The 26,263-nt window shown below is 39.4% G+C and overlaps 1 protein-coding gene across 3 annotated transcripts in view; it reads left to right on the top strand.

Annotated features, from left to right (window-relative positions):
• Window positions 1-23,447, top strand: part of ARID5B (AT-rich interaction domain 5B) — a 233,704-nt gene extending 210,257 nt beyond the window's left edge. For all 3 annotated transcript variants that reach the window (XM_019507895.1, XM_019507896.1, XM_019507897.1), the window contains 2 exons: window positions 11,582-11,780; window positions 17,513-23,447. In XM_019507895.1, the coding sequence (XP_019363440.1) occupies window positions 11,582-11,780; window positions 17,513-19,675 (2,362 nt within the window). In that variant the 3' untranslated portion in view covers window positions 19,676-23,447. The remainder of the gene's footprint in view (window positions 1-11,581; window positions 11,781-17,512) is intronic.
• The last annotated feature ends 2,816 nt before the right edge of the window (window positions 23,448-26,263 follow it).

Here is a 26,263-nt window from a genome sequence, read left to right as displayed (position 1 = left end):
GGAGAGTGGGGGAGGGCAGGGGGAAGACAGGCAGATTCTGCTCTGTCTACAGTCTCTGCCAGAGCTCCAGCCATGGAGCAGAGGGGACCAGCCATTCCTGCTTTGGAGCAGAAAGCCCCATGCAACCCAGAGAGCATGCCAGGATGTTCGGGGAGTTTGGTTTATCTTAAATTAGCAAGGGGTCTGGGACAGACATTACATAAACCAGTTTGAGCCAAATCAGTTAAGTCTGATACTGCATTCAACCAGGTTTATCTCAAACCAGTTCAGCCATTTTCAAACTGATTTATATGCACTGAACATCTGTTCTGTTACAGGTTTCTGATCACTTAAACCAGTTTATGTGTAATGTCTGTCCCTAGCCTTAGAGTTATCTTGATTACCTCTCCAAGGTATTGAATTGTGCCATACACAAAGAAACTTGTAGCTATTTACACTGACTTTGAACATTGATAAAATTGTATTGAATGACCTTTGGATGAAATCATTCGTAAACTGTGAAATAAAATAGCATTGACCTAGTATTGCCTCACCTTCTTGAAGCTAACTCACTGGCTCAGGCCACCTGCTAGGTGGAGTTTCAGAAAATTTTGAATTGATTCTAGGGGAAAGAGCAATATTTTCTGATCATCCAGGAGAGTTGTCTTTCAGAGTAGGTGCTAAAATTCTGAGTGGGCAGGCAATGGAGTCCAAGGCCTCACCTGAAACCCACAGGCATTCAGAATAACCTGATTTTTCATAACCTACAGCAAATTATGAGGGCTTGTAGGTGTAGAATTTTGTGGACATGCATCTGGATTAAATTGTATGGCTGCCAATTTAAGAATTCAGTAGCCCACAGCTTGGGATGAAGACTCCTAAAGCTGTCACCTGAATATTACACACAGTTTGCTGTGACTGAGACAGCTCGCTTTTATCACTGAGATGTCTGCTTTATTTTTGTAGAAGAAGAGGAAGAAAGATTTAGTATGCATTATCATCTGATTTATTTTTCATGTAATATGGTTCATGTTTCTAGCAAATGTTTTCATTTTAAATCAAGGCGAGGTTGCCAATGTTTCAGTAAGTGTTATTTGTATATTAGTTAGACTACTTTTGTTTTATTAATGAGCGTAGTAATGAAAGTGCAGGTTGCTGAATAGAATCAATGGATGTTTTTATTTAAAGCATAGCAGGAATCATATAATGCTAATGAATGCATTATTGTTGCTGTAGGTCTGACTGGTCTGAACCTGCCTCTGATTGGTTTAAATCAAATAGGCTGAAGCACTTCATAAAAATGTCTTTGTCAGCCTAGTTTTGCTTCAAAACCTATTCATCTCTGTCAGGTTTTAATATTAGTACCAGGCTCTTGGCCATAGTCCATTAGTACAGTACTTAATTGCTCATGTTACAGATGATTACCAATATAAAAAGCATTAATGTTTTCCCATCGTGGTGCTGTTGCTATGTAGATGATTCAAATGCATACAAAGCTTATGAGTTGTTGTTATTTTGGTCATACTCTTTTTTTTTTCCAAATTATTTAATGCTTTTGCCTTGGGTGATCATAGAAAGTAAGTATGTATGTGTTATTGACATTAACTGGTTCAAGCTGAACCTTTCCTCCCCAAGCTGTCAGAAATTCTTACAGCTCATTGTCAGGATCTTTCATCTCTATCTTTTATCATCAGCACAAGAAACAATCAGAAATGGCTACTTTTCTGTGAAGCACTGTTCTTCACAGTGTGTTCTACTAATAATGCAGATGTGGTTTTCACACAGGGTTTGAGGTTTCTTTTGCTTTTAAACAAACTGCAGATCTGACAGCTTTAATTCGGCCTTATAAACAATGGGCCCCTTTTCCAAAATGCTCATATAAATTGAATGAATACATACATACTATGGATTTATCATCAGCATTACAAAAAAAACCACCGTGTGACATTCAGAAGCTCAAAATGCAATGAAAAAATAAAATATGAAGGAAGAAAAAGCTTATGGGACCATATATGTGTGTATACACAACTTGGTTTTCCCTATAGCAACAGAAATTACATGCACATGCAATTTGAGAAATTCTGGAATAGATAATCATATGATACTCTGACTTTCTCACATGCTTTTATGAGCAGTGAAATAGTTAACAAGGGTGACACTTGAAGTATCATCATTGACAGCTGAATTAGCATCAGTTACGCTTGCTTCACATTTGGAAAGTGTTCTCCAGAACCATAACAGCTAGAGATTTATTGTTTTTTTTAATGGAAATTGAGACTCTGGAGAAGAATTGAGAGGTCAGTTCACACACCTCTAATTGGTTCTTCTTGCTCCAAAAGAAAAGGTGTACTCAATATTTTGAGAAACATGGCATTAACTTTGCAGTCTAGGTTTTTATGCTGTGTACTCTAGTATCTGACCACCTGTGACACGTGCTAGATTAACATCCTTATGCAAAAAAAGAGGTGTGAGAGATTAGAATTTAGCATGGGATAGGGAGGATGGCCTAAACTAGAGAGCATGAGAGAGGGAGGAGGACCTAGAGGGTTTTTCCTTCCAAATTTAATTCACAAAAACTAAATAAAAAACTTCATCTTATTCTACCAGAAACATATCAGGTTAAACTAAGACCTTTAAATACTTTCTTTTTAACTGCTGCAATGCTTTCATGACCTAAGGATATTGTGAAGTAATTCAATATGTAAGAGCATTTAGCATTCCATGCAAATGCTGTGTGGCTTTCCTGAAGTACAGTATTTAGATAACTTGGTAAAGTGTGGACATTTCAACAGAATTCTGTCAGAAAGAGCAGCTAGTCCTCTACCTTGAAAAATCTAGCATCTATATAGAAATGTTTATAGTTGTATTTAATACAAGTAATTAATAGAAGGTTTGGATTTACATTGTTAAGTGTGAAAACATCCTGAGGCAAAAATTAATAATGTGTTATGTCATGCTGTAAACTACAGCTCTTTGTTTAACCCCCCCAAAAAAATTTCCAAACAGCCATTTTTCTTGTCATATGAATTTTGTTTTATTTTTGTTTTCATCCTGCTATTTTCCTCTAAGTAACAGCCTCTGAGAAAGTTTGCGAATTGCAAATTGTATCCATAGATTTCCATCAGGCATAAACTTAAAGGATGGATTAGGTGTTTTAGCCCCTTTTCTTTTTGATAAATAACAAGAGGTTTCTACTTATGATTTTCTGTCCTCTGGGCTTTATCATTTAGATTAAATAACTGTACTCTCAAGCATGCCACTGAACAAACATCTTTTCAATTATGTCAGTAACAGATGCTTTAACAAAGGAACTATTGAAAATTCAAAAAGCACGTCCCCTCACCAAAAAAATAAAAAATAAAGTATCAGATGACAAAAGAATGCAATTGTTTACCATTAAAACAGCTTCTTAGCCATCTATTCAAAACATCTGAGAACACTGTGTTTTTGCAAAACTTATTTGAGACTTGTTTTGCAGCTTTGGAGACTTACTGCCAAGCATTAAAGTCAATAGGAACAGTTTACATGCTAGTATATCTGATAGGAGGACCATCTTTCCCAGTGTTAAAGGACAGATTGCTTAATGTGTGAAGAGGGAAGATGTTCATCTTATCCGTTGTGCCTCTGGCCCCTACCCAAAAGGGAAAATGAACATACCTAAGGCCTGGTTTTCACTTTCTGTACCTCCCTAAGTAAGTGTATTGCCCCAAATGGGGGTGCGCAGAGCAGAGGCCTAACCAATAGGGCTGTGCAAAGCTTCAATCCCTGATTCAATCTGGCAAAGATTTGGCCTGATTCAGTGGCTGAATCTCCAAATCAGAATCAAATCAGAGAACCCTTTAATCTCTCCAAAACGAATTGGAAGCATCCAAATCAATTTGGAGAGATTTGGAAAGATTCAGTGATTTTGACATAGAGACAGCTTTAAATGTTTTTTCTACATACCTCTAGGTAGCAGGGGTTCATGAATTCTGTGATGCTGGGGTGCATAGAACATCCCACAGGAGTGCGGGGGCGTTTCCCAGTGTACTTGGCAGCAGACCCAGAAGTGGGCCAGAAACACTTCCAGTCCACTTCCGGGTCTGCTGGGGAGCACTCTGGACACCCCCATGCCTCCCTGGCTCAGTGACTGGTGCCTCCTGCGTCTGGGAGGGCACCTGGGGTCCCCCTGTGGCCAATCACTAACCCAAGGGGCCACTGTGGGGCGGCCCAGCACACTCACAAGCAGACCCGGAAGTGGACTGGAAGTACTTCTGGTCCACTTCCAGGTTCGCCACTGAGCACATGGGGGGCCCCCCCTGCATTCCTGTGGGATGCGCCATCTCCCCAGCATCACAACATTCATGAGCCACACTGGTACCTCAAGGTTGTCTGGAAAAAACATTTAAAGCTGTGTTGATGTCCAAATTACTGATTCTCCAAATCAGAATCAAATCTTCAGATATGGATTCAGCTGAATTGAATCGGGAACAGTGATCCGAATCAACGAATTGAATCACTGTCCCTAATTCAGGCCGAATCCTAATCAAACAGGGCCTGCTTTGCACACCCCTAATAGCCCAGCAGGTCCATGCCTTGGGTGGCACCAGCTACGGTCAATCAGCCACCCCTGCAGTCTCAACTATTTTTATAACTTTCAACAAAGGCGGCACCTGAAACTGCCGCCCCAGATGCCCTCCTTTAGTTACACTACTGAAGCAGAGATTGACCCAAGGTGTCCTCTACCTTTTCCACCCTTTTTAGTGTGGGGTGGACACAGTAGAGGGAGGAGCCTCTACCATTCTAAAGGGAGTTCATTCCCTGCCCTCCAGGAGCTAGGAAATGAGCTCCTTTCTGACTCATTCCTTTCTTGAGCTCTTCTATCAGGAAGTAGCTCAGGTCCCTTTTTTCCTAATGCAGAGGTGTCCCTAAATGGCTGCATTTATCCTTCATCTCTCCAGCTGCATGCAGTGGAGGAGAGTACATCGTCCAAAGCAGAAGGGGCAGGGTTAGAGGGACCACCTATTGCAAAACTGTTTCACAACATGTCCTGAGTCTCACAGGCAGGCAACCATTGAGGAAGGCTGGTAGATCAACAATTGTGTGGTTCCATTAGCTAAACACATTTCTGTTTATTGGGGAAACAGACATTCATAGCAAAAGCAAAGTTGATTTCTTGCAAGTAGCCTGGGGAAGGACCCTCTCCCATAATCGCTGTGACTCCATCGGCCATACCCTGTCCCCTTCCATTGAGTGGTGTCTACAAAGAGGATTTGGCTTTCCACAGACATGTGGGTCTACTGGATTGAGCTCCTAAACTTCTATCTCCAGTCCATTAAGTTCAATCAGAACCTGTGTTTGTACTATCACTATTGTCCAGTTTATTTAAAACTAAACATATTTGAATTCTCCTATACTTGTACAGTTCCCATCTTTCAACAGTGTGAGTATTCTCATTACTCAGTTGCATGTCCAACATGGCTGTAAGGCATGTTGTTGATGAAAAGATGAAAGAAAGAGCCATTTTGATAAAATTGTTGGTTGTAGCTGTGTTGGTCTAAGGACGTAGGCAGACAGGGTTCTTTGGGTAAATGTGACATCTTTTATTAGCCCAACTAAATAATTGGAAAATCATTCTTTGAAAGTTTTTCAGTACAAACACCCTTCTTCAGGCACAGGGAGAGTTTGCTGTTGCTTTGTGTGCTCTCCCATTTCATTAAGGGAAGACAGTTCTTTGGGAACAAAATTGAACTCAAACATATTTTGTCTTTGCTGATAAAATACATGCCAGTTTTGTGCTTCAGACAAATGACCCTATTGCTATTGTACACTATACAAAGAAGTGCATGCTTGCTTTAGTAACCCCTGGATTGTACAACACACTACAAATGAAATCAGGCTTTTTTGGACTATGTTACTGATTTCCCAAATATATTTTATTTCCCTACTCTAGAAACAGAAAATGGGCCTCAGGTTTTGGCTATTCTCCTACCCCTGCCTCTTCTGAGTATTTGTCCTCAGCCATTGGATACTTGGGCCAGAATTCCTCTCTGTTCCTAGAAAGCTAGTAACTATCCTGTGACAAAACCTCCAGCTGAAATAGTGGCTTGCTTCTCTGCCTTTGGTGATAGCACTACTTCACAATATGTTTCTCTTTATAAGGGCATAAGTTTTTTTTTTAAAGCATCAAACACCTTTCAATGAGACCACAGAGAGTCCACTCCAAAAAATGCATATTTTGTCAATGACTTCCAAAGGGAGTGCTTCTTAACATTTTTAGACTCAAGACACCTCTTGTTAGACTCAAGGCACTCCTTGGAAAATACCAGCTCTTTGTTTTCACTTGTTTTTTTCACTACATAAATATAATAGAGCAATTCTGTTGCAAAAGACTCCAATACCACAATGGGTCAGAATGTTTTTAATACTGTGGATTCCCATTAAAAATCACTAGGTTTATCTTGTGAATTATGTTTGCACACTTGGGTTTGTCTTGTGAACCATGTTTGCTAACACCTTATGGCATCTCACAGCACCATTGAAAAAATCTCAAGACATCCCAGGGTGTTGTGGCACCTTGGTTGGGAACCACTATCTTAAGGGATAGAATCAGGTCAGAGGGATTTAGAGCTGGCAGTGTTAAGTATTATTGTGTTTTTAGTTCTTTCACTATAGTATAAGCTTAATGAATGTATTGTGTAGAATGACAAATAGGTAGTATTACATTTTTTAAAATCTAATATCTGAACTCAGTTCCATGTTCTGTGCCCTGTGGGTATTGTTAATGATGGGATGGGAGTTTTATTTTAGGAAGAGAGCAGTTGCTGTAATAAATCAGACAGATGGTCCCTGGTGTCCAGTATGTCTTGCCTCTGTGAGCAGCTCTTAGCAGGTCCTTCAGTAGAAGGTGCAACAATCTCTTTACTGGACTTCTGTTGAATAACCTGTCCAAAAGGGGAGCTTCTTTGATTGCTTTATTCTCTGAATGAAACATAAGGTTTTACATATATACTCAGAATTTTTAAATTATCTCTAATGTAACCATGAATGCTCTTGTAATCTATATAAATGGCAAAGCCTTTTTTCCATCTTAGTAAGTCTTGGGCCTCAGTTACATCCAGTGGCAATGAGTTCCACAAGTACATAACATACTGTTCAAGTGTCTTTCTTTTTCTGCCTTTCAATTTCCATCTTCAAATCTTTTAGCCAAGAATTAAACTACTGGCAGTATATAAATGATGCATTAAATCATTCCTGAGATATACAGAGTTCCCATTTTTTTACATTAGTATGTTGAGCCTGGAGCACTTGAAGAAACAATATGATGTTGAGTGGGAGACATTAGGAGACACATTTTGTGCTGCCAAAGAAAGAATGAAAAAAAATTAATACAGAAGTGAGCTGTGTAGAAACAGTGGCAGTTGTGAATTCATCACTCCAAACTGCCTTCCTGCCCTTAACTCACCTTACGCAGCCTGTGGGTAGAGCATCATGCACTGTACATATGGTCACTGCAATACCCATGCATGGTAGGGAGAATTAAAGAGGGAACTTGGCATGCTTAGCATTGAATTTCCTTTCTCTTTCTGGGTTTGTCAGACCTTTTACATTACTGTAAGAATTATTTTTAAGTCTATAAATAGAAATGCATTCATACATCCTGTGAAGCAGTTTGGCCAAAAAAGTCAGTCATTCTGCATAATCAGTATTTGAAAATGTAGTGGTTACTAGTTCATATTCAATTTTACCTTATTTTTTTCTATGGTTGGGAAAAAACGTTGACTAATCAAGATTAAGGTCTTTTTTGTCTTTTATGAAATGCTAACGATGCAGACATGTTTGATATACTGTGAAATACATTTCTCTAATGTGAAGTTTCTGCTTTTTGTCGGGAAAGAGATGCAGTCCCTGGAGGATTTTAGAATTTGTAAATATAAAATTATCTGCTTCAGTGTTTTTTAAAAAAAGGTTGGCAGAAAGCCAGATTACTTACATTACTGTAATAGATTTGCTGACCTCTGACATTTGCTGCAGAGAAGTACATTGAATTTTTCATAATATGAGATGATGCAGATCTAAAAACTCAGTAAACTCTGCACCATTACTTAATTCAAGATTTAGAAAAGCAAAATCTTTTTAGAATAGCAATTTATACGTGATTAAACTTAGTATCACCAATTGTAATAAATCAGGATTAGTATAGTCCTGATTTGTTAATCTAACTTGTATTGATTTTAAGTTGTCTTTATTTAAAAAAAAAAAGTCTTGCTTTTCACAGTGACTGAATTTAATAAGAAGCTCTGTGATAGCAGAGACGCAAAGACTCCCCTACTGTTTCTGCTCTTGGCTGGAAAATGTTATTCTTGTTTTATTCCAAGAAAAAAAACCTCATGCTGCTAAAAATCTGCTGCCTGTGGAAAGATTTTTTTAATACAGTGCTGCTTAAATTTTCTATTTATGTTAATTGACTTATAAATAATACATTTTATTAATCTTAATATTGGAATCTTGATCATGATAAATACCCTATTATTTGCTCTGCTTTAGAGGCATATATCCTTTAGAGCACAAAATATTCCTTTAATTCTTCTTATAAATAGTTGGTACTTCCCCCATAAAACACAGCTGTGCTTCAAAGCAACTGAAAATATGCCTGTTGTTCCCAAATTTTAATGTATTCTAGGTATTCAGTTGTATTTTTGAATGTTGTCTTTACCCACAGTTGTATAAGGATTGATTAAATCTTAGCTGTGCTGCAAATATTTAACAAAAATCATGTGCTAGTTTCGAACATGTTACATTCTGCTAAACTATTTGTATAATAGAGAACCACATTCTTCCTGTGTTGGGCAATGATGACCTTAAATTGGCTAAGTACATTATGTTTTGATGGCATATTAGCTGCATGTTCAAAATGTTCTGAAAACTATATTAGCTTTATTACTCTTGTACTATAAAAACTTCTAATAATCAAATGATAAGATCATATCCTGTGGGTAATTGTGTTGTACCATGACAGGATAACTGAAAAAACATTCAGTGAAAATCGTAACAAACGGAAATCTCTATATGAAGCAGCAATTGTTCATGGTGTTAGGCTTCATGTTAATCCCTAGAGCCTCACAGTGCATATTCATGTGTACTTCCTTTTTTCTCTCTCCCACAATCTGAAAATTATCTTTGTACTCTAGAGAAGCAGCCGAGCATTGGCCTTCATTTAAAAAGAAAAAAAAAATTCCTAGAACAAGCCATCCTTGTGTTTTGATTCAGTTTTACCTTAGTCATGCCTCTTTCCAGATACAAGAAACATTTAATTCCAGATTTCCTGCTGTTGGCTCTAGGCCTTTGACCAGCTATGTGAAATGTATTTTTACTGCGGTCTTATTGCCAACTGCTGAGCTCAGTGAAAAATAACTAAAATGAAAATGTTTTACTCCCACATGAACTCTAAAGATTGTAACAGGAAATTTAAGCCATGGTTACTAATTAGTACCAAACCTAATGAGTTCTGGTGTGGTGTATTGCAACAAAGAGGAGAAGCTTTTTGTCAGAAATTGCCATAAAAGGATCCATAGAAAGAATGCTAACAGTGATTAATCATGTCAGTCCCAGCCTTGTTCCCATTTCTGCTTTAACCAGAAGGTTAATCACACAGTATCTTTTATTAAAAGGACCACTAGTGGTACAGTATCATCTTTATCTCATTTAGAGCTAGGAGCAGCTATTGAAACATTTACTGATGGAATATGTAGATTTCAAAAGGATGTCATGTTCCCATGGAAACAAAACAAAGTCAAACAATCCAATTGCAGGGCTAGCAATTATTGCAATAAAATGTGTTTTTATTAAATGTGATTTTAAATATTTAACACATGGCAGAAAGATATAAATATTGTCCTGTATGAAACTAAAACTTACCTCTTTCGTATAAAGTCCCAAGCAGTGCACACAGCACAGAGAGATGTTAAGTGGTTCATGAATATTTGTGCTTGACAAATGAAATTTAGCCACCTCAGGTATGAACAAGATTATTTTTTTCTTATTCAGCTTAGTTATGTTTTTTATTATATAAACATTAACTGTAATATTACAGTGGGAAGCAGGTATTTGGCAACTATATATTATTTTGCTAAGTCTGCATAGAGGGAGCAGTTTCCAGTTTTAGCAGCTGTAACATGTTTAAACTCAGTTTGTAATGGGATCTGAAGATGAATATTCCCTGTGGGCTCTGCTTAGCTTCATTACTGGAGAGCTGCCAAATTCAGGGCTAAAAAGTATTATTCACGCCTCTTTGCACATACCATGTCAGAGCATGCTCAGTTAATGAATTTTGTTTCTAATATGGCATAAATTAGCTTTATATTTTAAAATAATTTATGTTGTATTTTATTAAAATGTGAAATATTATGATCACAAGCAATCTAATTTCTGCTCTCTGAAGTCCAAACTGTGTTTGAACATCTAAGTATTTAAATCAAAATTGCATGGTTAGAAACAGATTCTAGGATAACAAACGAATATCTGAACCAAAGAGTTTTTTGCCTTGGAGTCTTAGATTAAAGATAATTAAGGATTCCCGGTATTTGAACAGATTTATGTTGTTTATAAGCAAAGTACATTTTCTTCATAGAGTCAACTTGTCTTTTTTTTATAGACAAATTGTGTTTGCTGCATTAAAGTTCATATTTTTAAAGTCAGAGTCTTGCATTAATCCCACAGTGAGTCATTAATCATACCAAATGCATTATAAAAACTTTAATCACTGAAGTTGAAACTGAGATTGTAATGCAATCCATCCCTTTTAATTACATCAGTTATTTTTCCTTTCAGATCAAGAGCTACATTGAGAAGAAAAAACAGATAGATTAAAACTCACACTGTTTGATGTGTGTGTTTTTTTTTTTAAATGTGATTTTATACACTTTGTTCAAGAAAGTTCCACAATTAAAATTCTTTCATTTTTAAATCCCCTTCATTTTCTTTGCTGTCTTCCCTCCATTAGCAGCTCCCCCAAATCTCTTGTCCTTTTATAGGCAAAAAATATCCTAGTGCAGGGGTCAGCATAACTTTCACTTTACAGATCTATCAGGAAGAGCTAGTATAACTCTTCTGCATCAATCCTTAGAAGTTGGGGAAAATCATGTCTCCTCTCCTCTCTACCAAGTTTCCAGTCTTCAGACAAATTTATATAAAACCCAAATGTGTCCTACCAGGCTACAAGTACCTATATGTGCTATCAAATTTTTCTTCAGCTTTATCCTGTGTTACTGGCATTCACTCCATAAGATTGGGAGTAGGCAGAGAAAATTAAAAGAAAGGGTTGACTATGAAATCAACCTAAAACTCTGTAGGGTAGATCCTCAGATGGTGTATTGATGTAGCTTCATAAACCAACACAGCTCTATTGACATCAATGAAGCCACATCAATTTATACCAACTGTGGATCTTGCCAAGTAAGTTGATTAATCATACTTGAGCTTAAATATTTAGGGCAAGTTTACAAAATTGCTTTTATGTCATAGAAAAATTTGATTTATTAAATAAACTGTTCATAGCTGATACATTTTTCTTCTTTGCTAGAATTGCAAAAACTGATCAATTATTTGTTCCTTAATCCTTTAGATTAATCCTGCCATATGAAAGATTTATTAAAGGAGAAGAAGATAAGCCACTGCCTCCAGTGAAACCTCGGAAGCAGGATATCAGTTCCCAGGAGGGGGAAACTAAAACAAAAGTGGCTGGAACAAAACGCATCAAAAATGAAAGCCAAAAGAGTAAGAAAGAAAAAGATAATCCACAGAAACCCCAAGATGCATCTGAGGTTAGTTGCTTTCCCTCTTTGTAACTTTTCAATTAAAAATGTACCATCTGAATCGCTTAAAATCCAGTGATAAAATATATCATTTAAACTTGAGAATTCCAAAAATAATTGGCTTTTCAGTTTGCTCAGCAGCTGAAATCCAATTGTGATGTCCTTGTGTGTTGTGATCATGCTGCACTATAAACAGGGACCAGTGAGTTCCATATTGTGTAGAAGTGGTAACAGGATACCAGGACTGGATGTAAGAGGTACAGTTTCTGTTCATTGTATTATAAAGTGGTCACCATTAAAAAGTCAACAATTGCCAACAGGAAGCTATGCAGCTGCCACAGTTATTTCCTAATTTAAGTATAGGGTTAGACGAACTGTAATACCATTGATAATGCAGTGATAAGTATTACCAAATTTTAATGGTAACTTCTGTAGCAGCACTATTACACAAATGGATGCATTCTCATTTCTATTTTTTAAAAAAAGTTTTTCTTGGATATTAAATGGGTCTAAAAATCTGCTTTGGTTTGAAACCGAAAATAAAAGGGGCACAGCTCTTATAGTAACTATTCAGACAAATTACCCAATAAAGTTAATGGGAATCTTGCCATAGGCCTCTATTCTTCAAGCTGCTTCACATTGACAGGTTCACCTGCCTAGACTTGGTACCATAGGTAGGGCTCCATACAGAGCCCATCCCTTGTGGAGTTTCTTATTAGGGCTGTGCAAAGCTTCAGTCGCTGATGCAATTCAGAGGAGATTCGGCAGCCGAATCTCCAAATCTGAATTGAATGAGGAGACCCATTAATCTCTCCGAATCAAATCAGAAGCCTCCGATTTGATTCAGAGAGATTTGACAATTTGGCCATAGACACAGCTTTATGTTTTTTCTACATACTTCAAGGTACCAGGTGCAGCTTGTGATCACAGAGATAGTGGGGCAGATGGAGCATTCCACAGGAGCGAAGGGCGGGGGGGCAAGCTTGGCAACAGACCTGGAAGTGGACCAGAAGTACTTCCAGTCCACTTCTGGGTTTCTTCGTGGAGCATATGGGGGACCCCCACCCCCACACTCCTGTGAGATGCTCCATCCACCCTACCATCTCAGCATTCACAAGCCATGCCTGGTACCTCAACGTAAGTCACAAAACAGATAAAGCTGTGTCTGTGGCCAAATTGCTGATTCTCCAGATCAGAATCTGAATCTTTAGATTCAGTGTCGGCTGAATTGAATCAGGACAGTGATCCAAATCAGTGAATGGAATTATTGTCCCCCGAATCAGGCCGAATACAAATCCAAATCATATACGGCCCACTTCACACACCCCTATTCCTTATATGATTAGGGCCTGTGATAAGACAGGCCTAAGGACTCAGTTGAACTCATATATGTGGAAATAATGCTATCTACTAATGTGCACATTTCATTGAATTTTCAAAATCTGCAGAGTGACAAAAAGAATCAATGGGGCTTGTGCTCATACATTACTTAAGAACTTTCTTTTGAAACACACGCCTATTCTTAAGGTGTTGAAATATACTACACATTACAAAATGTACTGTGACAGACAAGTATAGTGTGAAGATAAGCATCTAAAAACATTTATAACATCCATTATGTAGTCAACAGACCACAGTAGTTCCTCTGATGCCATTACTGTCTGGCACATGTATATGAACTGTATTTAAGTGATTTGAAAAATCTGTTTTGATACAGCTACCAAGAATTCTTCTTTCTATGACTTAAAAATAGTGAAGTTGATAAATCTGCACGTAGCTCAGACCTCAAATGCAAGGCTTCAAATAGAGTGAATTGTTATAATTATGTTAACTCCCTGTGCCAACCCCCCACACTTCCCCTCCAATTCCCCCTCTCCAAAACTCAGGTTTACAATGGGACCAGGAAGAAACTACCTGGTTTAGAATACGTATTTAAAATGACTTGATCCACAGAGCATAAAAGTCTGAACATATCAACCCTTCACAGAGAGACCTTCCCTTTTATTTTAATGTTAAAGGAGGAAACTTTGTGGACAAACTTCACTACAGATTAAAAATACATAAAGGAGAGAGTGCACACAAACCTGCTTAAGCAACTGCAAGGTTGTGACACAAATTGCCTAAAGCAATGAAATTCAGAGTTAAGGCTTGCATTCCATTCCTCATTTATCCCTTTGTGCTTACTTAGTTATTTATTGCTGGGGTCTCGGATCAGTGAGTTATGTTACATACCATATGTACTGCAAAGCACAACGTAACAAGCCAGCAATAGTGTGTCAGTCTTAACTTTGAATTTCTTTACTTTTGTTCTTTTGTATCTCAATCTTCCTGCTACTTAAACTGCAGTTATTTTTCTGTGGAGAAAGAGTTCTTAGTACTACGTATCAAAAAGCTGCAGAAAAGAAGCAGAGTGTAGACATTAAAATGCACAGTAAGAGGTGTTATCTACTGTAATATTTTATCTCCTGTATCGAAATGATTCTCTCCTGTCTGATTATAACTTGGATGTTTTTAATACTAACAGACAAACCCAACAGCCAATACTATTTATGAAGCAGTATTGGGGGCCATCATCCCCCATAAATATGTGCAGATTGGCTGTGTACATGTGCTAATTATCCTGAGGCTGGATGGGCCGAATACCCAATGTGGGTACTGAAGGAGGACATGCACTTGTTTATAGGAGCTCTGCTCAAGATTTAGTACCTGAAGTCCTTGTACATCCTGTTTTTCTCCCAGCTGTCAATAAACAATGCATCCACATTGTGCAAAGTGGGGAGGACTCCCTTTCCCTGATATTCTTAAGGGACCCACTATTAGATGGATAAATGATTTAATAGACTTCACCTTTAGAATCTGGTCAGAGTCAATACAACTGCACAGATTCTAGGTAACTACCTAAATGAAGGGTTTTCCACATCAGGAGTCACTAGCATGTCCATAGCTACAAAGGCCATCTGTGCTGTTTAGATGGTGACAGTTTTAGGCCAGAGGCTCCTAAATCATGCCCCCAGGATCTAACATGGGAAAGGAAAACTTAGCTGTACTTAAAGCTCATGGAGAGCCAGGTTTAGCTGTAATGGTGTCCAAGGCTAGAGAAGCAGGACGGATGGAGAAAGGGTTAGAGTAGGAGGCTTTGCATCAGTTGCAGGCATGTTGAATGTTAATGAGAAAATATGGTATGTTAGGGCCCTGTTATAGGCCACATTCTGGGTGTAATTGTGGCTAGGGGAAGGGCCTGGTAACACATCTTAAGGTGTTGGGCAGGCTGGGTACACTGAGGACCGAAACAGGTTCAGAGGCTTTGCATAGATAGTAGGGCTGTGCGAAATTTAGCCAGCTGTTTCAATTCAACACTGTTTTGAATAATTTCAAGCTCGAAACAGTGAAATCAAATCAAAATGAAGGGCTTCAAAACAGTCTCAAAACAAGGCTAGTCAAAACATTTCAAAAGTTTTGAAATGTTTCAAAACGTCTCAAGTTTTGAAGCCAGCAGTGAGAGACAGGGGAGCACAGCCCTGGCTCTCCCCATCTCCCGCTGCCAGAAGCTGATAACAGCATGGGGGAAGGGAACTGATCCTGGCTCAGTTCCCCTGCCCAGCTCTGTGATCCAGTGGAGGGGCGTGGGAGATGGAGAATCAGCCCAGCTGTGCTCACACCCACCCCACCCCTGCACTGCAATTGGGTGGGGCAGAGAGTCAGCCCAACTGGGCTCACTCCCACCCCCCGCACTGGAATCAGGTGTGGGGGGGGGGGCAGGGTCAGCCCAGCTAGGCTCACTCTGACCCCCTGCATTGCAATTGGAAGCAGGGGAAGAGAGTCAGCCCAGCTGGGCTCACTCCCACCCCTCGCGCTGCAATCAGGAGGCGGGGTAGAGAGTCAGTCTAGTTGGGCTCACTCCCACTCCCTACACCACGATCGGGGGCGGGGCGCGGAGCCTTTCAGTTTCGACGGAATGGAACAGAACAGCTGTTTCGAATAGAAATGAAATTCAAAATGGAACGCTATTCCATTGAACCACCAAAACTGAAGGCGAAATGGAATGGTGCCATTTTGCACAGCCCTAATAGACAGCTCTGCTAACTTGAATATCCCTTTGGATCTTCCTGATCTGGGGGAAGTTAAACTCCACTATATCAGGATGCTGGCTTTCTGATAGGAAGGCAGTGTTCTGGGGCAGAATTTGGCTTTATTTTATTTGTAACATCAAAGTCAATATGGTCTGAGTCCTTCCAACTGCACTTTCACCACTCGCCTGGATAGAAGTGGGAGTTACACATAAACATCCCTAGGAAAAGACAGAGTTAATGTATTACAGTTTAACTCAGTTTTATTCTCTTCTTTGTTCTGTTGAAGTCAAGTTGCCCAGTGTAACCAAATACAGGATAAAATGTTATTAGCCTCTGACAGAGCACTTCTTTAAAATAGCAAAAACTTCAATCAAACTATTGCTTAGCAGAAACAAAGAGCAGAATGTAGAGTTATTAAATATGATTTGTCCTTTTTTCCTGCTTTGCTCATCTGTCTGGTATTTTCCTGTAATTGTATAAGCTCAAGAGACCAGTGATAGTACTTTGTGAAGGACTAATGATGGTATTTGGATTGAAAAAAGAAGCTATTAGTTAAAAAAAATAGTTACAATGACTAACAGACACTGTAACTAATAGGAAAACCCAATACAGGAATATTTAAAAGCAGCTGTGAAGAAATAAATCTTTAAGATAGTTGTAATTTTTTACATACATCCCTCCCTCACATGACAGACCATAATGCAGCATTTAGATAATAACTTTCTTGATGCCTTTTATCTTTACAACTAAGAAAGAAAGAAAAAATAATATTAAAGGTCTCACACAATGCTACTGTTTTATGACTTTCTTCTACTAAGGCATGTCAGAGGCAAATGACAGCAATTTTGAAAAGGGTTGTCAGTCACCTGTATCACAGATGGAACATTATAATGACCTTCAGGGTCACAGTTCGTTTGTCTACATAATGGAATGAATAGTGTGAATTGTGCGCTCACGCTTTATTAATGGAGAAGCATAAAGAGCGGCAGTTTCATTAACTATAACTTATAAAAGCTGTGTTTGTAATACTATACACACACACTCTCTGAATGTTGACAACTTAATTTTAATCTGTTAATAAGAAAGTATGTCCTAGTTAAACTATAACTGTGATTTGCAGATTTGCAAATATCCATAACATTCCATTTATATAATTTTGATATTTTAATGTAGAACCAAATGTGACTGATCTGTTCTGTAAGCACTGATTATACTGGAAATCTAGTAATAAGACATGCTAACCAGGACTCATTTATAGGTTCCTAAGGTGGATTTGGCTATTGAGGGAAGGTTTCTCAATTGTGTTGTGAAAACCACTATTATCCTTTCAGATAATTGATTTTTAAAACAAGACAACTGCAGCATTAAATTAACTGGTCAAATCACCAGCTAATCCAATTCTTTTTAAGCAGGTTACAAACCTCTGCTATTTGGATGCTTCTTATTTAGACACTAACACAGAGATGGGTATATTTCATGTTTCTAGGCCACCTCGTTTCTGGGAGTTTTTTGCTTGAGTCTGATATGTGGTATTAAAGCTTTCACATTTCAGCAGGATGATTGACAAGTACATTTCTAAAAAGCAGCCACTGTTTACCTGTATTTCATTTTATAAACAATCAGTCAACATATACTACATTCTTATTGCTGTCTATTGAAATATTTTATTAGGTCTCATCAGAACAAGAGAAGAATCAAGAAATTTCAGACCAGAAAGGTTTATCTGAGCCTCCTGAAGTGGGAGAGATGAAGAAGCATGTTGAAGGGCACCAGCCTCTCTTACCAGAGGCAGCAGGGCTGAGCTCCCTGGAGAAGGAGGACTCGATGGAAAGCACTTCAAACAGTGATAAAGCCCAGGAGGATGTTCAGCACTCATCCTCATTTTCTAGTATTGCTGTACCCCCTGAAGAAGACACCACATTGGATGCCACTGTCAACAAGCAGTTATGCACCCCACCAGATGCCCTGGATGACACAAAGCCAGAACAAAGGGCACATGGTTTTACAGACAGCTTAGAAAAGGAGCCTCCAGAAACACCCTTTCATGGTTTCCCTGCAATACAAGTACAGTTACCAAGTCAAAATGACATGGACGATGATAAATTGCCAGAGATGGCTGATTACATTGCAAACTGCACAGTGAAAGTGGATCAGTTAGGAAATGAAGATATACATAATGCACTAAAGCAAACCCCTAAAGTTCTCGTGGTACAGAATTTTGATATGTTCAAAGAAAAGGAGCTGCCAGGTTCCATTCATGATGATCCCGGGTTTAGTTACACACCACTACTCTATTCCAAGGGTAATCCAGGCATCATGTCACCACTGGCAAAGAAAAAACTTCTATCTCAGGTCAGTGGGGCAGCCCTGTCATGTAGCTATCCTTATGGTTCACCTCCACCTTTGATTAGCAAAAAGAAATTAAACAATAGAGATGAACTATCTTCAAGTATAGCACAGGCTCCCCACACTCCTAATTCCGATTCTGTAGCAGTTAATAGACCATCAGTAATACAACACGTACAGAGTTTTAAAAGCAAGATTTCAGAAGAAAGAAAATCTATTAATGAAGTATTTAGGCATGACTTATTAAGCAAACCAGATCCTCAGCATTGTGATTTTTCTAAACATCACCTCAACTCTCTTGCTGAATCATACATACCGAAGCTAAATCTCCAGGACTGCAAAGATAAAATGAGTGAGAAAAGGGCACTGCAGCATTCCCATGTGCCCAGTTTCTTGGCAGATTTTTATTCATCTCCTCATCTGCACAGCCTTTATAAGCATACAGAACACCACCTTAATAATGAACAGACATCAAAGTACCTCCCCCGGGACATGTTCAGAGATTCGGAAAATATTTCTACTTTTACTCAACACAAACACCAAGACAAGCTACATTTAAATTATCACCCATCTTTGCATCAGCAAGAAAAAAAGACTGTAGTGGAAGCCTCTTCAGATGATCAGCCAACAGACTTGAGTCTTCCAAAGAGCATACACAAACAGACTGTTAAGGCTCCTGGATCCAGCCTCCCCCATTCATCAGTGGGGCAGCAGGAAAGCAAAAGTATTTCCCAGTTCCAAGTTGCAAGCAGCCGGGCTTTGAGCGTAGACTGTAATCCCAAAGCGTGTCGCGTTTCTCCAATGACCATGGCAGCATCTAAAAAGCATGTGGAATCCCTTCAGAGATCCAGAAAGCAGCAGAATCAGAGGCTTGAGAATTTGAGAAAGATGGAGGGGATGGTCCATCCCGTTATGAGCCGCAAAACTAGCCCCCAAACCATTGGAGCAGCTCGGCCTTTGAAACGCAGCCTGGAGGATTTGGACAAAGTCATTTCTGGAAAAAAAATCCGAGCTGTCTCTCCTCTGCACTTACCAAAGGAGGCATCTGCAAAAGAAAAGATTGCCGATCATGAGGGCGAAGGCAGCAAATCAGTGCATGGTATTCATTCTGGCAGCATGTTGGAAAGCCACAAATTTCCCCTTTCCAGCCCCATCTTCACAGGCTTGTACCCAGGAACCCTCTGTGCGGGGCTGAACAATCGCCTCCCAGCTGGATACTCTCATCCTTTGCAGTACTTGAAAAATCAGACCGTGCTTTCCCCACTAATGCAGCCTTTGGCTCTTCATTCCTTCATGGTGCAAAGACAATTTCTTACATCCCCTGGAAATTCTCAGCATCTCTATAGACACTTAGCTGCAGCAACACCTGTAGGAAGTTCATATGGTGACCTTTTGCACAACAGCATTTATCCTTTAGCTGCCATAAATCCTCAAGCTGCCTTTCCACCTTCTCAGCTGTCTTCTGTACATCCTAGCACAAAACTGTAAAGCCCCCTAAAAAGTGTCTGAAAAAAATGTTAAGTTAGCTACATTCCTTCTCCTGTGATAATGTCTTGCGGAATTAGAAATCAGTATTTTTGTTAACCAGTATGCAGTCTCATCCAGCCTAGCTAGGTGCTTCATACTTAACTGAGACACTCCTACTTTTTGGTTCTTAATTCTGGCTTCCCGATCTATTTCCCAAACATTTCATTTGGCATACTAGTTTTCTGAGAGGACTTATACATATGGAGAGCAAAAGATCAGAGCAAGCCAATGGGCTTGAATCTGGTCTCGCTGAGGTCAGCATCAACATTTGCAGTTGTATTGAGTGAGCATAAAATTAGGGCAATTAGCATATTTCACAACAGGCAAGAACTCGTGATGAATCTGAAAAGGAGAGCAAGGCAGGAAATGCATACAGTCATTAGATGTGCTTTTTTTGGAGGGAGTAGGGGGTAATTTTTCCTGACTAAACGTTCAATCAATGCAATGTATAGTCAAATTGCAATAGATTTTTTTTCCTTTTAACACTATTAGAACAGAAAAGTAAACACTGTTTAATTTGACTGTACATATCCTCTTCATAAACTACCAGTGTCGCATTCAGTAACGTAATTTATAACGTAATTAAGTTTTGTTTGTCCAGTATATTCTGCATCTTTTTTTTTAATTAAACAGTATCCTTTGATCTGCAACTTTTTAAAAGGCTGTGGCTGTCCTATTTTTTTTGTATGTGTTTGTAATTTTTCCAGTTCTTATACTTTTGAGCAGCTTTTGTGTGTGTGTATGGCAATGTTATTGTTTACAAACTGAGGCAACTGGTTCAGATGACTCTTAACCGACATAAAACATACTGTAGATAATACAATAGTGCAATGATGCAAACAAAGTACCTTTTTCTCTGGTCTGATCCTGAAAGGTGCTAAGCCCCTGCCACTCTCACTGGTGTTGTTGTGATGGCTCCTACACTGCTTTACTGACCACAGAAATTTTACTTTGCCATACTGTGGTCTGTGAATTTCTTCAGAATTATATACTTTACCGGTTCCTAGGCTGTGAAACCCTCCTGCATACCAGAGAAATTCTAAAAAACAAAACCTCACTGGCAACAAGCTGCTGAATAACAAGGGCATCCAGAAGACAGATTTGTGGTTTGTGAGAATGTCAAGAATTTCAAATATTAAAACACGAACAGCATTTATTTTAATTGCAGGTTTTATGAGTCCTGTACCTCAAAACAGAGATGGGCTAGTGATGAACTCCTCTACTAAAAAGCAGCCCAAAGTTCAGGTTCAGTGTGAACAATGGGTCACTAAGCCAGCCCAATCTTTGTCATTCACAGAATTCACTTGCATTCAGAGATCTAATACAGTGTAAACCCCATTCATGGTGCTAGATTCTTAGCTGGGGTGCATCTGCATGGCTACTTGCCATCAAGGGAGGTTCTTTGCCCTATCTGTGAATCTAGTCCATTGCCTCTCAAAGGGATATATGACCTATGAACCTTTTGCAGTGGCCCTCTGTATACATGCTGGGAACTAGTCTGTGTCCCTGAGAATAATTTTTGAGTGTTAAAAGCCTATGAGTGAAGGCGCTGGGTTTTCATGATAAAAGACATTTCCTATGACTGTATGTTCACTTTGAAGGACATTACTACCCTGAAGCTAAAAAAAAAATGGATGTGTAACAGTGGTATCTGATAATGTGAAAAATAGTTATGATTTGAACATCCCAATTACAATTCAGATACAAAGTGAAGCAAAGCTGTTAAAAATAAGAATGCAAACTACTAAGTAATACCTTGCATCTCATTATAATTTCCCATGATATGAAGCCAAATATGATATAACATATGTAATATCCAAAGGTGGAAACCAGAATAATACAGTCATCAACTGTTAACGTTCCAGTGTCTTCAATTAAATACTGTATATTCCCATGGTAAAACTATATTTAACTGATTGATGAACAGGCTAGTAGAATTTACAAAATGAATGTGCTAATGCAGTTTTCTTCAGTTCTACAAACTGCTGAGAAAATGAAATTATGAATTTGATTGCTCAGATGCCATGGCGTAGAGGGCATCTCTAGTAAAGTTGCACTAGACCTGAAGAGTCAAGGGTTATGGGGGAAGTAAACCTACAGCAAACACAAATAATATGCCTGCCATTTAACCAGCAAACCAAACACTTCATGCCCTTGTTTAGGATAACTTGCACATCCTGAAATCATGCATTTGTTTACAAGTCTCTGATTTCACTTTTGATTACATCATTTTGGAATTTTATCACAGCACAGTGATAAAATGTTAAAACAATGTTAACACAGTGCAGAACTGGGAGAGTTTCTTCATTTGTTCCATGAGGAAACTAGCTGTTTCTGTCTGAGGAAGCTCATAATATGCTGGGCAAAACATTAGGACAAATAAAAAGAAATGATCGCATAAACCCCCCAACAGAAGCAGTGCATTATTTGTTTAAAAACTCTTAACAGAAATCTTGGAAATCTTTCAAAAGACTATTGAATTCTCTATTGGCTGAGGACTACTTTTTAAAAATGTCTTAAATGGGGCTTTGTTTGCATTGTTTGAGTTCAAGGGGCCTTATTATTGAATGAAATTGCACAAGACTTTCTTTGTGCAATCAAACCATTGTCATTGGTAGGTTTGCAAAGGAAACTGTGGAATCTAATTGGCAATAGAATCATAAAACTATTTACCAAGAACCAGTTCCAGAAAATGTTGCAATTCAAATGCACTATGCTCAGGATTCATTTGAGATTCTAAAGGTTGTGAGAATTAAAAAAAAAATACCCAGCAAAAACAACATCCATGAAACTTCTGGTTACAGATGGAGTTTGACTTCAGGAAACAGAAACTAAAAATAGAACCTGACTGAATTTCTTAATAAAATATAGTTCTGGAAAAGATTAACATTTGTAAAGACTGCATTTTGCAACAGATCTGTTTTATTTAGTTAGTTTCTTGACAAGTTAAGTTCCCATTTGTATCAGAGCATACAACGTCATTTGTTCAGACTATTGACTTTACAACTTAATGAATTGGTGCATGAGTCCTTCAGTACTGTATCTTACTTTGTTGATGTGTCTAATGGAAGTTTCTAGGTGGTCACAAAAACATTTTCTGTCATGTGCCTTCAAAGAGAACAGTTCATTTCTGTTTACTCATCGTTCTATATGGTCACCTTTTTGGTAGTGGGCAACAAGTCACTGATCTGATTTTACAACTGTCATGACCTTAATGAGAAATGCAAAGTATTTCATGTACACGAGGCCCACTACATTGAAACAACTGTCAGCACTTACAAAGATGTTTGCTGTAAATGTGGTTGATATTTCACTTGTTTTCCCCCTACCCCATAGTTTTAAATATGTTCTAATAATGGCAGCATACTCTATTAGCTGTTTATACTTTTTTAACTTTCTTTTGTTGTAAATATTGTATACTTTTTGTGATTCAAGTTATGTAGCTTATATGCTCTGTAAGGTGATTATTTGTATATAGCAAAATGGCCCAGTAATATTATATAGTTTCCTGTTTAAAAGGTTATTGAGTAACCTTTGCATTAGTTTAAACACTACCAGACATAAAGCTGAGCCAACTATAAACACTCAATTTTTGTATGTTTTCCAAATTGTACTTATTAATGCTTTTGATACTGTATTATGTGCCAATAGTTTCCCAATCACATAGCAGGCAAAAGATATTTTGTACTTTTTGATCCACTGTAATATTTAATAAAAAATGTTACTATCTGTCCCCTTTTGTGTTTGATTACTAGTTCTGTAAACAGCTCTTATCGCAAGGGATTACATATTATCCTCTCTGACCTTTCAACCCTTTTATATTGGCTTCTCTAGAGAAAATATCCCTCCCTGCAAATGATTAGATTAAAGAAATGCAAGTTTGCTTGGGGAGGAGGAGATAGGCCTCCCCAGTGTCCCTCTGTGTTCTCTTATTAAAATGTGGCTATGGTTAGGCTAACTATAAAAATAGCTTTTGACTTGATAACCTTCATGCTCAGCCAGTGGCTTCCATAGAAAATTTACTCTGTTTGCACCTCAGAGCAGGATTTCTCCAACTGCCAGGACTGCAGACTCAGGCTGGAATCTGTTCTTGGCTCAACCAAGAATAACGATTTCAGAGTCAAAAGTGAGCCAGTGATTTTGTTGATCACAGTAAACAAGTTCTAACTAAAACTCACATTAGTTATGTTCCCAGCTGATGCCATAAATCTTGGTGCATCTCTAAGAAAACTCTCTTAATGAAAAATGCCAGTACATGGTTACATTCCCATCCTTGCTGGCTAGGAAGATCATTTCCTTCAGTGTATTTACAGAATGTATTTCTATGCGAGCTATATACCAAATCTCATCAGCCTTAAGAGCAAATACACCCCAACGCTTATGGCTATTTGCATGGTCCTGCTCAAAGCTTTTTCTAATCATTATGCTTACAATTTATTAGCTTAAATGATTTCATGAGCTTTAGAACAGGGGTACATTTCACCCTGTGTACACAATACACTTCTCCCTTGTCCCCCCATCCTGCCCCAGCCCCAGCCCCATAAATTCCCAGCAACTAGCAAAAATGAGCTTCTGAGTACTGATGCTGCTTCATGCTAGGGATTCAGTATCATTTGCCATGTGCCACTGTATGGTTAAAGCCATTTGGAACAATAAATGCTGCTTTGTAGTCAAGTAGCTCCTTGCATCTGAGGACATAAAAGCATGTTGCAAAGAAATCAGTTGAGCCTCAGTCATCTACCATATGAGCAGTTTTAATCAAAGTAACTTCCCACCCAAAGGAAGTAACAGAATGTCCAACACAGGGGTAGAATTGGTATCTCATCTCATCTTCAACACCATTGAACAATACTGACTAAGCTGATGTCACCATCAGATGAGGCAGCCAGGTATACACTGCAATTTAAAAAAAAGCTGCAGAAAACCATTACCATTTGTAGGAAGATGAGAGAAAATGCCAGAAAGGATGAGGAGGTCAGACCTTCAGCTGGTGTAAATCAGTGTTCCACTGAATGAAAAGAGCTTTGCCAACATGCTAAGAGTCAGACCATGCTACGAATTTCTGAGAAGAGTGACAGGCCAATAGTAATGCAGAGATATCTTTAACATATGAAAAGTTAGCATTTTATATATTGCATCATCTGGTCTGAAGTGGAAAGGACCTTCCACAACTCTCCCTACAGGACATACAGATGGAGCACCAATTCAGAAGGAGATGTACATTTTGTGCATGTGATAATGGGGTCTTCAGGTCAATTAAGAACAAGGCAGCGTGAAGAAACCTACTGGGGATAGGGCCAAGGTTACATGCTCCCCACACTAACAGCTCTGTGGGCAGAGGCTGCTCTGTTTTCCCCATAAGCTGTTGCTGGGATCATATTTTACCTGCAGATTGGAAGCACTGTATCCACACTGATGCTCACAAAGGTACTCAAGCTTTATGTGACGAAGGGTGAATGTCACTACAACACACGCTAGCAAAGAGGCTTACAGTGCTTAAATAATAAGATGCATGCATGTGTGCGCGCACACACATGCACACAACTTTGCTACATAGCTAAATCTTATGTCTAAGTTTGGCCCACTCCACCCTCTGGCGTCTATACAGAAAAACCCTTTATCATGGGGTTGTAGGTGTTTAAAACTAAACTAGTTTACTCAGCTGGGTGTATAGAGCCTCCTCAACACATGTAGGTAAAGGCACAATTGGGTTTTGGGCACAGTTGGGACTAGGAGCCCCATCAGCTGCAGGACTACATTGGCAGTAATCTCCCAGCCCTGGGGGTGATTACAGCCAACCTCACTCCCAACCTTCAGACCCCCATCCCTGATACTGCCCCTCACTCCTGACCCACAGTCCCTGACATGCTCCCCAACCTGGGCTATGCTGGTGCCCCTCAGTCCCAACTTGCAGCCCCCCCATCCCTGCTGCTGCCCCTCATTAGTGACCTGCTGACCCCTGGCCCTGCCAGTGCCCCTCACTCACTACCCACAGACCCCTCCCTCCTGGGCCAAACTATGCCCCTCACTCCCAACTCGCAGCCCTCTGGCGCTGCCAGTACCTCACACTTCTGGTCCACAACCCTCTGCCCCCCAGTGACCCTCATTCCCCACCCACTGCCCCCCCAATCCTGCCACTGCCCCTCAGTCCTGACCTGCAGCCCCCCTGCTTCCCCCAGCCCTGCTGGAGGGGGCCTCCAGCTGCCTCCATCCTAACTAGGCCAGAATGCAGCAGCTCTGGCTCATGCAGGCAGCAGCAGAACGAGTGTGGCCTCAGCACAAGCTGGAGGGAGGAAGAGGAACCTGTAGCACCGCCTTCCCACCCCCAGGCTGAGGCTGATGTGCTGCACCAGGTGACCTGGCTACGTCCCCACCCCCTGGTAATGTCTCCCAGGTGCCCTATTCCTGCAAGCATGGGCACCAGCCCCTGATGCCACTAACCCAGCCATGCAGCTCTCTACTGCCCCCAAAGGGCCCTCCACCCCCTTCCCCCACTGGATGGGCAGATGCTTTCCCTCTGCCCCTGTGCCCTGCCACAGCCCTCACACC

The sequence above is a fragment of the Gavialis gangeticus genome, unplaced genomic scaffold (genome assembly GCF_001723915.1).
Source record: "Gavialis gangeticus isolate Ggan-Ray unplaced genomic scaffold, GavGan_comp1, whole genome shotgun sequence".
Classification (NCBI taxonomy): Eukaryota; Metazoa; Chordata; order Crocodylia; family Gavialidae; genus Gavialis; species Gavialis gangeticus.
Note: the sequence above shows the minus strand (reverse complement) of the source record. Positions and strands in the feature narration are given on the sequence as shown.